This window comes from Hippocampus zosterae, chromosome 10, assembly GCF_025434085.1.
Source record: "Hippocampus zosterae strain Florida chromosome 10, ASM2543408v3, whole genome shotgun sequence".
NCBI lineage: Eukaryota > Metazoa > Chordata > Actinopteri > Syngnathiformes > Syngnathidae > Hippocampus > Hippocampus zosterae.
This window is the reverse complement of record NC_067460.1, coordinates 4,748,529-4,760,556: the sequence shown is the minus strand read 5'-3', so window position 1 is coordinate 4,760,556 and position 12,028 is coordinate 4,748,529. Positions and strand designations below refer to the sequence as shown.

At 43.2% G+C, this 12,028-nt stretch overlaps 2 protein-coding genes across 16 annotated transcripts in view; one reads left to right on the top strand and one right to left on the bottom strand.

The window, feature by feature from the left end:
- Positions 1–12,028, top strand: part of LOC127609110 (alpha-2-macroglobulin-like protein 1) — a 254,157-nt gene that overhangs the window by 112,692 nt on the left and 129,437 nt on the right. The window lies entirely within an intron of this gene.
- Positions 1–12,028, bottom strand: part of phldb1b (pleckstrin homology-like domain, family B, member 1b) — a 149,719-nt gene that overhangs the window by 43,825 nt on the left and 93,866 nt on the right. For all 15 annotated transcript variants that reach the window (XR_007964469.1, XM_052078808.1, XM_052078813.1 and 12 more), the window contains one exon: positions 5,189–6,648. Coding sequence is in view for 14 of the 15 variants with exons in the window: in XM_052078808.1 (XP_051934768.1) it covers positions 5,189–6,648 (1,460 nt within the window). In the remaining variant the exon portion in view is untranslated. The remainder of the gene's footprint in view (positions 1–5,188; positions 6,649–12,028) is intronic.

Here is a 12,028-nt window from a genome sequence, read left to right as displayed (position 1 = left end):
TGCTTGCCGTGTTTGTAAGATCTGGCCTGTGTTTTGGCAGGGCGAGCAGACTAACCGTGGCCTGCTCATGTTCTGGCCTTTTCTCAGTGTGGGTCGTGTCCTGCTACGAAAACAATACAAGCCAATGACAGACTCTGATAATCCAAAACTAAATCACCTAGAAAATACTGTTGCTTGCGAGTTTCTCTCCAAAGAGTTCCCAGACTAAATTAGTGAACTCATTGTGCTACTTTGGGAGATGTGAAGAGCAGCCTTGCCCCCACCCAAATCTTCAGAGACTTCCCTATGTGAGAAGGGTCTTGTTGATTGATCTAAAATTAACTTTAAGATTAACTCAAGATTTGTATGCTCTTTTACACGATCATGTAAACATTTGTTGCGACGAAAGAAAGTCAGAATCAGAGAGAAGACGCCCTCTAAAGTTCTATAATAAAACAGTTTTTTAGCTTTCTTTTTGCTTTTTTTAATTATAGATTTTTTTTATTTTACAGGTTCACTTTTATCTGAAATATTTTGAATATGATTATGATAAAATTATTCTAATTTAAGAAACTGGTGATATTCTTTGTACTGTCACAAAATACCAATTTTAGAGTATGCATTGAATACGCATATGCAGTACTGAACGTTTTGGCCAGTGGGGATTTTTTTTAAACAGCCACACTTTAGTTTTCAGGTCGCTGCTGCAATGCCATGTGTGAACAGGCAGACACCCCACTCTAGTGGAGAGATTTCCAAAATGCAGCTCACGCAGTCAATTGCAATTCTTCTGCAGCCATTTCAAACCAGTTGGTGAATCTTCAACAAAAACAAATTATGTGTGTGTGTGTGTGTGTGTATATATATTATATATATATATATTGAAAAAGAAGTTACTTATCTGCCAAATTGGACAATAAATGCTACAAAAGTGAAATCAACTGTCAATTTGCTTTTTTCCCCCAAAAGGAAAAGTCTACAGACGTATATGTAAAAGGCTCATTGCCACCATCAAGATTTATCGTCAGAGAGAGATTTCACACAGGTTACAGATATATTTATCTGCCAGGGGCAGCAGGTTCAATGTGCAATATGATCCTACTTATATCTGGTTGTGTTTAGAAATGGGCTGCAATGCATTATGTCATGATCTGTTTGAGAGTGTGGCAGTATTTTTGGTTTGCTGATCTTATTAATCGACGCCATCCTTTGTGATGTGCCACTGGACTGGGAAACTGGCAGGGGACCTGAATTGGAAGCAAAGAGATGAGTAGAGTCCCACTGGTTCAAGGTGGTGGAGCAAGATAGTGATATATGTCCTTCTCAACAGGGCTAAAGGTCAACCTTTCAAGAAAATATTCGGTAATTTATTATGCACAGACAAAGAGTGAGTTCACGTGATCGTGAGACTTTGTGCTGCCATGCAAGCCAGGAGTCTGTGCCACAACAGTGTGTCAGTCATTACAATCTGGATATGATGGACTTCATTTCAACAGTGTATCAGCAAAGAGAGATTACCTCCAGGTCCAAAAGGTAAACACTAATTTGATGTTGTTTCTATTTTTCTTTGTTGTTATCCATCAAGTCCCCGAATGTTGAAGAATTAGGCTGTCATTCTGTTTTCTTTCACTCAATCACGCATGAGAGGGTCAAAATATTAGTTCTGTGATACTGCTCTTGGCTTGGAGTTTGTTAAATTTTGAAAATATTTTTCATCCATTTTCTAATAGTTCAATCGCTAAAAACTGTGGTTTGAGTATTGTCACATCTTATATCTATCCATTTTCAAATCGGCTTATCCTCACAAGGGTTACAGGCATGCTGGAGCCTATCCCAGCTCTCTTCCGGCAGTAGACGTGGGACACCCTGAACTGGTTGCCAGCCAATCGCAGGGCACACATAGACAAACAACCATTCGCACTCACACTCATACCTCGGGACAATTTAAAGTATTCCATTAAACCGCCATGCATGTTTTGGTAATGCTGGAGAATCCCTGGAGAAAACCCACACAGACACAGGAGAACACAGGAAGGCCGGAGCCAAAATCGAACCCTGCATCTCTGCACTGTGAGGCTGGCATGCTAACCAGTTGATCACCGTGCCGCCGACATGTAGGAAATGAAGGAAAACTTGCAATTCTTATAAGCTGAATTTTTGCTCTGCATATTTGTGCTGTTATTAGAGCTATAAAATAATGCTAATAATTTTACAGCTACTCTCCACTGTAAATCCATTGCCTGCTGCCGCGACTATCCTGCCAGCATGCTGCGTAAATGCACGCGATGATCAGACACGTGACGTCAGGGGCTCTTATATTCCTCGCTGCCACTCATATCCAGTCATACTCAGTACAGTATTGTTGGCTTTGTGTTTCATAATGTTTAAAGGACTTCGTTAATATTTCAAAAAGTTGATTCAGTAAAACTTAACTGGGATACATTGAGTTAGTGCATTCAATTTAGCAGAGCCCCCGTGCAGTCCTGACGCCTCTGAGCTGTGTACTGGCACTGACTTCACAATAACAATAAACGTTTTGGGGGTTTTTTCTGAAATAAACCTCGCTGAAAACTCTTGTCTAACTTGTTTTTTGTAATCAGTTGTGTGGGGAGTAACGAGTCTGTGTGAAATTACTTAAACGCATTCTCTCTGGGGCGAGAAAATCTCTCATGACAATGAATCGACTGTGACTAATTACAGGCCCTGCAGCTCCACGGCTTGCTTTCTCAAACAGCTGTGAGTGTCTGCGTTTGAACAATACAATAACAAAACATGCTGCTGAGAGATCTTGATACTTTATCTCAAGCAGCCGTTGCTGGTCCCGTTATCCATCTATATTTGTTGTGTGCACTTATCTTTTTGCACTTATATATATTCTCAACTTTTGTGCAGTGACTGAACAAATCTGAACATAGTTATAACTAATCATTTTTTATTCAGTCCACAGGATTTACTCAGTATTTCGGTGAACTGAATTTTATTCTTGTTGTTCCAATATTACAGAGAACAGAGGAACTAGTTTACACCTTCTCAGTTCTGATGTAGGCTGCAAATCAAAGTTCTCGTGAGGTTTCTGTCAGTTCAAATTAAAGAGTATATTTTTGCAACATAAATGTAATGCACAACACAATAATTATTGATAATTTTAAAAAATCTTATAAAGTGCTAACTGCTCTACTTTACAGACGAAGGTCATGCAATGACAATAAAAATAATTAGATTTTAGAGTCCCAAGGTAACTTAATGGCACGTTTGCCGCATGTGTCGGTGTGTAAAACTAGATCCATGAAGGGATGGCTATTTATGAGTTGAGTGTGAAAAAGAAAAAAAACATAGAGCCCTAAACTCAATCTGATCAAACACCTTTGGCACATTATTCAGGATGAACATACCGCATTGTCTGGACCATAAGTCATATTTTTTTTCATAATTTGGCCGGGGGTGCAACTCTGGAGCGACTTATGCTTGAAATAATTAACACATTATTATAACATTTCATGTTATTTTCACATTAAACTGCAAGAGGGCGCTCTAGGCCTGTGTTAATAAGTTGACGATGAGCCGTAGAAGAGGAAATGCCATCGACTCGATGGCATCGAGTGACACTGATGATTTGGTAAACTTGTTTGCGTGTTCTTTATGCTGTAGTTATCTGAATGACTCTTAATATGTTACGTGAATATACCAGGCACGTTCTCAGTTCGTTGTTTATGCATCATGTAACATGAGCATACCATACACTTATTCAGCCTGTTGTTCTGTTGTTATTTTTATTTTGAATTGCCTTTCAAGAGGACATTTCTATTCTTAGTGTTGGATTGTTCCAAATAAATTTCTGCAAAAAATGCGACTTATACACATGCGTGATTTATGTTTTTTCTTCTCTACTATGCATTTTATGGCTGGTGATTTTTGCAAAAACAGCTAAAAAAATGTTTCAAAAATATCTTTAAGCAAGTGGAATCAATGAGAGCGAAAACCTGTATATTCTGCAATTTTTGTCAAAGCTGCTGACCTCAAGCGAAAGGTAAACAACACATTTGTGTGGTTGCCAGTCAATTACAGGGCCCTTATGTAGACAACCATTCACACTCACATTCACACTGTCACTGAGCGGGAGCTGAGCGGGAGCTGAACCCACACCGCCCTACCCACTCTTGAGGACTTGCACACTGCAAGAATCAAGACAAGGGCACGGAAAATCCTCCTGGATCCCCCGCACCCTGCCCACTACCTTTTTCAGCCACTCCCCTCAGGCAGACGCTACAGATCCATGCGCACCAAATCCAGTAGACACTTAAACAGCTTCTTCCCTCTAGCCATTAACTCCTTAGACAGTCACTGACAGTCACTCTTCTTGCACCACAAAATGGTACTTCAAAACTAGTGGTTACTCTAAAATGGTTCAATGATTTTGTTGTTTACGATGATACTAGTGCAGCGTGTTATACCGGAGACAAATTCCTTGTGTGCTCTACATACTTGGCCAATAAAGATGATTCTGATTCTGAAGAAGATCAGCCAAGTGAAACACTATACCGTCAGAGATGATACACAATCACATTCACACACATAAAAACATTTAATTGTTGTTAATTGTGGGTTTTGAATCAGTAGCAGAAGTTCAAGATGTGTCCCATCCCTCCCTTCCCCCTGTAAAGCTTAGGAAACAACAATTTGGTTACTATGGGAACATCCTCGCGCCCTGAAGCCCGAGGCTGCATGTCAGCAGCAATTTGGTGAGCCAACAACCAAGTGACAGACATTACTAAGGTTCTGACTCATCGTAAACCCAACAAATGTTACCTGCAAACAAGAAACTTCTTTGCAAGAAGATTAGACATGACGTCCAAATAAAATACAGGACTACCAGTTTATCAACTGTGATTTACATAACAGATCTTAGAATCAGACTTGAAAACAAATACTTCATCTAATTAGGCAACCATGTTGTAATATTTATAATAGAGCATAAATTCATAAATGGGTAAATACTGTATGTCAGAATTACATACGTTTCCGAAAAGTATGTAGCAGGAAAAGGGGAGACACAATGTTGGTCAGGTTCGACAGCGCACTCATTTTTTCTGGCATACACTAAATAGTTCAAGTGAGAATATGCAGTCCTCTGGTAGATACTATTAGCATAGCAAACATTCAAGACCAAAGAACCAGGTGCAGGGATCTCCCAGAACTTATCAGCACTCACCAGTCTCTCCATTTCCTGCTCTCGAAGTCGCTCCTCCCTCTGTCGTCGATGGTATTCCAAGAGCTCATCCTCATTGTCACTGATTTCTGAGATGCTGTTCTTCCGCTCCCTCATCCCTGGTCGCCCTGTTGATATCTTTCTGTTGTTTCTGGGACTGGAAACGGGTGATGAGCCAGGCAGCGACCCAAGACTGTATGCAGATGAAAGCGAATTGCCAAAGCTGGCCTTTCGAATTCCTATGCCACTCTCCATCATCACAGATGTGGGTGAAGGACTACGAGCTCGCATTCCCCAACTGCCAGTGGAATCCGCAGTTGTAGTTCCAGTCTTATGATGAAGCCTGGGACTCCCTGATACTAGCGTACCCAAACCTGTGGTGCTATCGGGTGTCTTTAAGGTTGTACTTGGTACTGTTCCTGCAAGTGCACCCGGGAGTACTGGGATGCCTCTTCGAGCAATGGAAGGACTTAGAGGTGGAAGTTCTCTGATATTACCTCGTTCACCATTCACTTCTATGTTTCGCCTAAGCATGCGAGGGCTTTCTGGAGGCTGCTGGCACGGTGAGCGTTGAATGATATGGACAACAGGATCGAGGGGCGGCTGATAGGCCTTAGTAGGTTGGGAAAGATGCCTGGGTGGGCTTGAGTTGATGGAGCGATCGGCTAAGGTGGTCTGCCCCTTAAAAGGGCTGGCAGGCCTTTCATGAAGCACTGTGGCTGTCTTGGTCCTCATACCAGCGGACATGGAGGAACACGTTGGGAATTTGGGATTGAAACCAGGGCTACTTGGCACAATAGTTCTGCTACTGAGAGATTCATTCGAAGACAAAAGTGGGGTCTGTCTGCGAATCTCTGACGCATCTTGGCATACTATATTAGGTTTAGGACTTAGTGGCGCCTCCCCTAAGGCTTTCCTTTGTAGTCTGGGGCTTTCTTGTACCTTCTGACCTACGCCACCACCATTAAAGTTAGGTAGGTTGGCCCCTGGCTGGGATACAAGTTGTGAATGGCTGGTGAAGTTGTAGCTCGAGGAGCGTGCAGGCACTGGTGGCAGAGAAGAAATGTGGTCCTGGGGTGCTCCACCAGGAGATGGACTAGTAAAGCTACCGCTGCTAGCTGCTGAAGGGGATGAGAGAGGAGAAAAGGGTGGAGATGTATTGTCATAGCTGGATCCCATGGACATGGCCCCAGGACTCGTAGGAGGGGATAGCAAATACCTGCTCCCACCATTGACCATGGGTAACAGGGGGGAATGAGTAACTGGTTGGTCCCCAGGAGGCTTTTTGTCTTCAGAGGAGCAAGGTTCCAGGTCATCCATGACTAAGGAGTCCATGATGTCCTGGAGGTCCTTCTCAATAGAGCTTACAATTGCACTGTGCTCAGATTGGACTCTCTCACTCGTTTCTTGGGAAGACTGCGTTGGACTGGCCTGATGATTCCCATTCACCAGGTTCTCCGTGCCTAAAACAGGTAAAATGGAAAAAGATGCCATTAAGCTTCACCATCTAAACATGACAATGTCTTTTATCATTGACATCCTTATAACATTTCTATTTTCACAAATTACACTTTCAGTATGCAACTCCGTAACAGCTATTGCATAATCCTAATGAGATTTAACAAATTCTGTCGAACCTGATATCGGTTATCAGACTCATAGAAGACTGCTTCACGTACACTGCTTGACTAAACACCCGTCAGCATGCCAAATGCAGATGAATTTCTTCAGTGGTGGGTAAATTTGTCATTCTTACTAGCCACTTTAGTCGGTTGAATTTAGATTTGAATGTATTCATTATTTCGCATGTGCGGAGTTTACATGTTTTTCACGTGCCTTCGTGAGTTTTCTCTGGGTACTCCGGTTTCATCCCACATTCCAAAAACATGCATGGTAGCTTTACTGATCACTCAAAATGGTAAGAGTGATTGTGAGTGTGAATGTTTGTTCATCTATGTGAGCCCTGCGATTGGCTGGCGACCAGTTAAAGGTGGACCCCGCCGACTTGCCCAAAGACAGCAGGGATAGACTCCAGCATGCCTTCTCAAATAATGGAGATATACTGTTTATTCACACACGCACACACACACACACACACACACACACACTAAAAATTGGATAGTTATCTTTGGTAACGTTTTCAAACATGTGAAAAACAAAAAAGTGTATACTTTCATGTTTCTACAGAGTCTTTGCGCCGTTTACCTGCCATAGAGCCAGTCACCTGAACCGCAAGGAAGCACTTTGACATGTTTTACTGGATGCGGAATTTGGTTGTGCATAAGCCCGATTACCCAACAAATAAATCGTGGCTAGGGTAAATGTTGAGTGGCTCGTAACTATGGGAAACCATGAGCCACAATAGCAAAGTTAATGTTAAGCCCTGTTCATATAAATGTTTCAGTCTTTGGTCTTAATGCTTCAATCACCCTTAGGTTTTCTTTACATGCGATGAAAGGTTTATATTCAGCAATGATAACCATGCAAGTTCATGTAAGATATTGCCTAAATGTAAGTGCGAGAGATGATAGCGGATTAGCACTAAGGAAAAGAAGGTTAGACAAAAGGAGATGAAAACACTGACAGTAATGAGCTTTGGATTGGAATCAGGAAAAAAAGTGCCTAATAACACCTAATAACAACCTGGCCCAAACACAACATAGGACACTGACGGGGTAATCTAATCTTGACAGTCTCACTTTAATGTCTTCATGGCAGATGATGACAAGAAAAACACAGAGATGTGTACGAGAATCGTCTGCAAGGTCTTTTGGAAATGATGAGTGCAAATTAAACTGTTATTTAAATTGACTTGTCCCAATACTTCAATTAACACTTTCATTCCACAAGACGTACTTGTACGTATTTTTAAAATTAGGCCCTGCCTACTAAGGACGTACTTGTACGTCTAAGTCTTTTTTTTTGCGTCATAGAGAGGAGGAGGGATTGTTTGCATTGTAAATAATGTAAAAACACGACCAGTAGGTGGCAGTGGTGCCTCACGTGCTTGAAATGCATGCTTTTACAAAAAGCTCTTTTTCTCTGTTTTTTGCCCAGGAATCATCAATTTCATGAAACAGCCATTTTGTAATGCTGATTGCTGAAGAATAGAAAAAGATGAGGGTGAGGCTGAGAGAAGAGGGTCCAAACTTTATTTTGGTAGGCTCCATGTTTATATGACATTAGAACCAAATATTCTGTGAGCCTTGCAAGATCAGTCAAAATCCAGTAAAATGCTGGGATTGAGGGGGTTGCTCCAGTGAAAATGGCTGGGATTGAATGAGTTAACTAAGAACGCATGCAGCATGGTGAGACAGACAACACACAAGCTGCATGCAGAAGTCAGGTGAGTAAACCACTACACCATCAGAGCCTAAGCAAGACCAACATTTCAAGAAGTAATAAAAATGCAATAGGAATATATCCATTCATTTTCGAGACAGTTTATCTTCATTAGAGTGGTATTAATCATAATACGGTGTTTTGACTAGTGGGGCTGCATAGAACATATAACTGTGAAAATTACCATATTTTCACGACCATTTGGCGCACGGTATTGTTGGGCGCAGTCTCAGTAATGAGTACTATTTCTGTATTTGACACATACACAAAACGTACTGTATTGTTGGGCACAGCCAGGCATGCACGCACGCTAAAAACACGTTAGCTTGAAGCATACGGTAGCATGCATGCACGCTAAAACATACCAGTTATGTTAGCTTAAAGCATACGGTAGCAGCTAAGACATACGGACACACGCTAAAAATAAGTTTTTTAAAAGGCAACGGAAGCAAAACTGAGTTCGGTTGTACACTATTTAGCCATTTTACAACGTACTCACGCGACTGGTACCTGCTAGGGGCGTGCCTTTTGCATCCTCTTACACGCCCACCCTTCACTCATCGGTGACTGGTACCTGCTAGAGGCGTGCCTTTAGCGTCCTCTTACACGCCCACCCTTCACTCATTGGCGGACTTCCGCATGCCTGTCGTCACTCACGTCCACCTTTTCTCTGTACAAACATCGTGTCGGCCAGAAGTGGTTGCTCTTAGTCAGGCTTTGGAACCCGGCGCATACACGAGACCAGTGGTCCTCAACTAGAAATGCTGTAGTTCCACTTTTTTTTTTTTTTTTATAAGACCAAGGTCCGGTCCCATGCACGGTGGTCATGGGGAGCAGCTATATGCCCATTTAGTATGGTCAAGCCAAGCTTATACAAATCAACACTCCTCACAACCAACCAATAATGGGGTTCATACACGAGACCAGTGGTCCTCAACTAGAAATGCTGTAGGTCCACTTTTTTTTTTTTTTTTTTATAAGACCAAGGTCCGGTCCCATGCACGGTGGTCATGGGGAGCAGCTATATGCCCATTTAGTATGGTCAAGCCAAGCTTATACAAATCAACACTCCTCACAACCAACCAATAATGGGGTTCATGAAAATAACAATTATTCACTTTGCCAGTACACAGCAAATAATGAGAGGTATTGTGTTGAGGCAGAGGAACTCTTTTATTTTGTTAAGTTGTGCCTGCTTAATAATAGAAATAGCCCTTTTAGGGAAATAAGACATTTTTTACTTTAACTTTGTTAAACAGTAGTTGTCTTTTTTCCCTTAATTTAACAAAAGCAAAACAAAATATTCATTTCACCAAAATAAATACTAAAAATGAAAACAAAAATATTATTTTCATTTGTACAATTCCCCCTTTCACATCCCCTCTAAAATCATTGAAAAATATATCAGAAGAGGAGTTAAGAATCATTTTAAATACTGACACAAGGGAGCACAGGAATGTGCAGTGCTGTTCTTCCACTAATGGTGAATGCAATGTCTGAGGCATGCAAATATTATTTGAGGACGCCATTGGGATGTTCATTTACCATGTTGCGGTGTTCTGCTGTTAAACAGCTGCAAAGATCCCCGGGTAGACGGGAGCAAAACTGCACACAATCGAAACGTCCCGCGATTTGTCTTGTCTAATTGTCTGTGTGCGGCTCTCCTGTGCTGAAGCTGTGAGCATACTGTGGCGTCGCGCATGCGTCTGTTTCCTGACACAATCATCCATTTTGAATGCGTGACGCTGATGTATGGGCACACCTTAAGTTCAGAGGAGCCAATCAGCGCATCGTTATCGCCGACATGCCCCCGTCTACAGTTCGTCAAACATTATACACACACACACAGAGTCGCTGCTGCGTCCTCTGCAATACATCTGTTCGTGCACGCAAATAATACAACGGATAATTTTAACAAGCGATCGCGGTAATGCGCAGATTATAGTCCAAAAATAGAAAATGTATAACGTAAAAATCACTTCATAATTTATTATTTTATACAATTTGCCGAGGGTTCGGACAGAGGCGGCCCGGACAGAGGAGGTCGGCGGTCCGGACAGAGGAGGTCGGCGGTCCGGTCGTGGATCGCGGTCCGCCAGTTGAGGAAAAGGGCACTAGACGCTCCGCATTATAAGGCATTCTGTCCATTTTGGAGAAAATTTAAGACTTTTAATGGCGCGTTGTAGTCGTAAAAATACGGTAATACACTTTGAGTTGGTCTCCCCTCTAATAGTATAAAAATAAAAGGATTGCATGGTTCCATCCATCCATCATCAACCGCTTATCCGGGGCCGGGTCGCGGGGGCAACAGCTTTAGCAGGGAAGCCCAGACTTCACTCCCCCCAAGCTACTTCTTCCAGCTCTCCCGAGTCGTTCCCAGGCAAGCTGGGTGACATAGTCTCTCCAGCGTGTCCTGGGTCTTCCTCTGAGTCTCCTCCCGGTGGGACATGACCGGAACACCTCACCGGGGAGGCGCTCAGGAGGCATCCGAATCAGATGCCCAGGCCACCTCATCTGGCTCCTCTCGATGTGGAGGAGAAGCGGCTCAACTCTGAGCCCATCCCGGATGACTGAGCTTCTCACCTTATCTCTAAGGGAGAGCCCGGACACCCTGCGGAGAAAACTCATTTCGGCCGCTGGTATCCGGGATCTCGTTCTTTCGGTCACGACCCATAGCTCGTGACCATAGGTGAGGGTTGGGACGTAGATCGACCGGTAAATTGAGAGCTTCGCCCTTTGGCTCAGCTCCTTCTTCACCACGACAGACCGATACAACGTCCGCATCACAGCAGACGCTGCACCGATCCGCCTGTCGATCTCCCGCTCCCTCCTACCCCCACTCGTGAACAAGACCCCAAGATACTTGAACTCCTCCACTTGGGGTAAGATCTCCTCCCCAACCCCGAGGGAGCACTCCACCCTTTTCCGACTGAGGACCATGGTTTCAGATTTGGAGGCGCTGATTTTCATCCCAACCGCTTCACACTCAGCTGCGAAATGCTCCAGTGAGAGTTGGAGAGCCCCGTTTGAAGAAGCCAACAGCACCACATCATCTGCAAAAAGCAGGGATGCAATACTGAGGCCCCCAAAACGGACCCCCTCAACGCTTCGGCTGCACCTAGAAATTCTGTCCATAAAGGTTATGAACAGAATCGGCCACAAAGGGCAGCGTTGGCGGAGTCCTACCCCCACTGGAAACGATTCCGACTTACTGCCGGCAATGCGAACCAAACTCTGACATCGGTGGTATAGTGACCGAACAGCGGTATCAGGGGGTTCGGTACTAGGGATGTGAATCTCAGCACTGAGGACGATTCGATACACATCACGATCCACTGCCAGCGATGCGATACTTAAACGATACATGGAATTTTCTGGCGATACGATGCGATACGTTTCACTGTCGTCACGATGCGATACGATTCTATACACATCAAGTTCAAATCAATGCGATCCGATACGATACAATGCAATTTGTTGCGATATTGTGCAATTAAACAT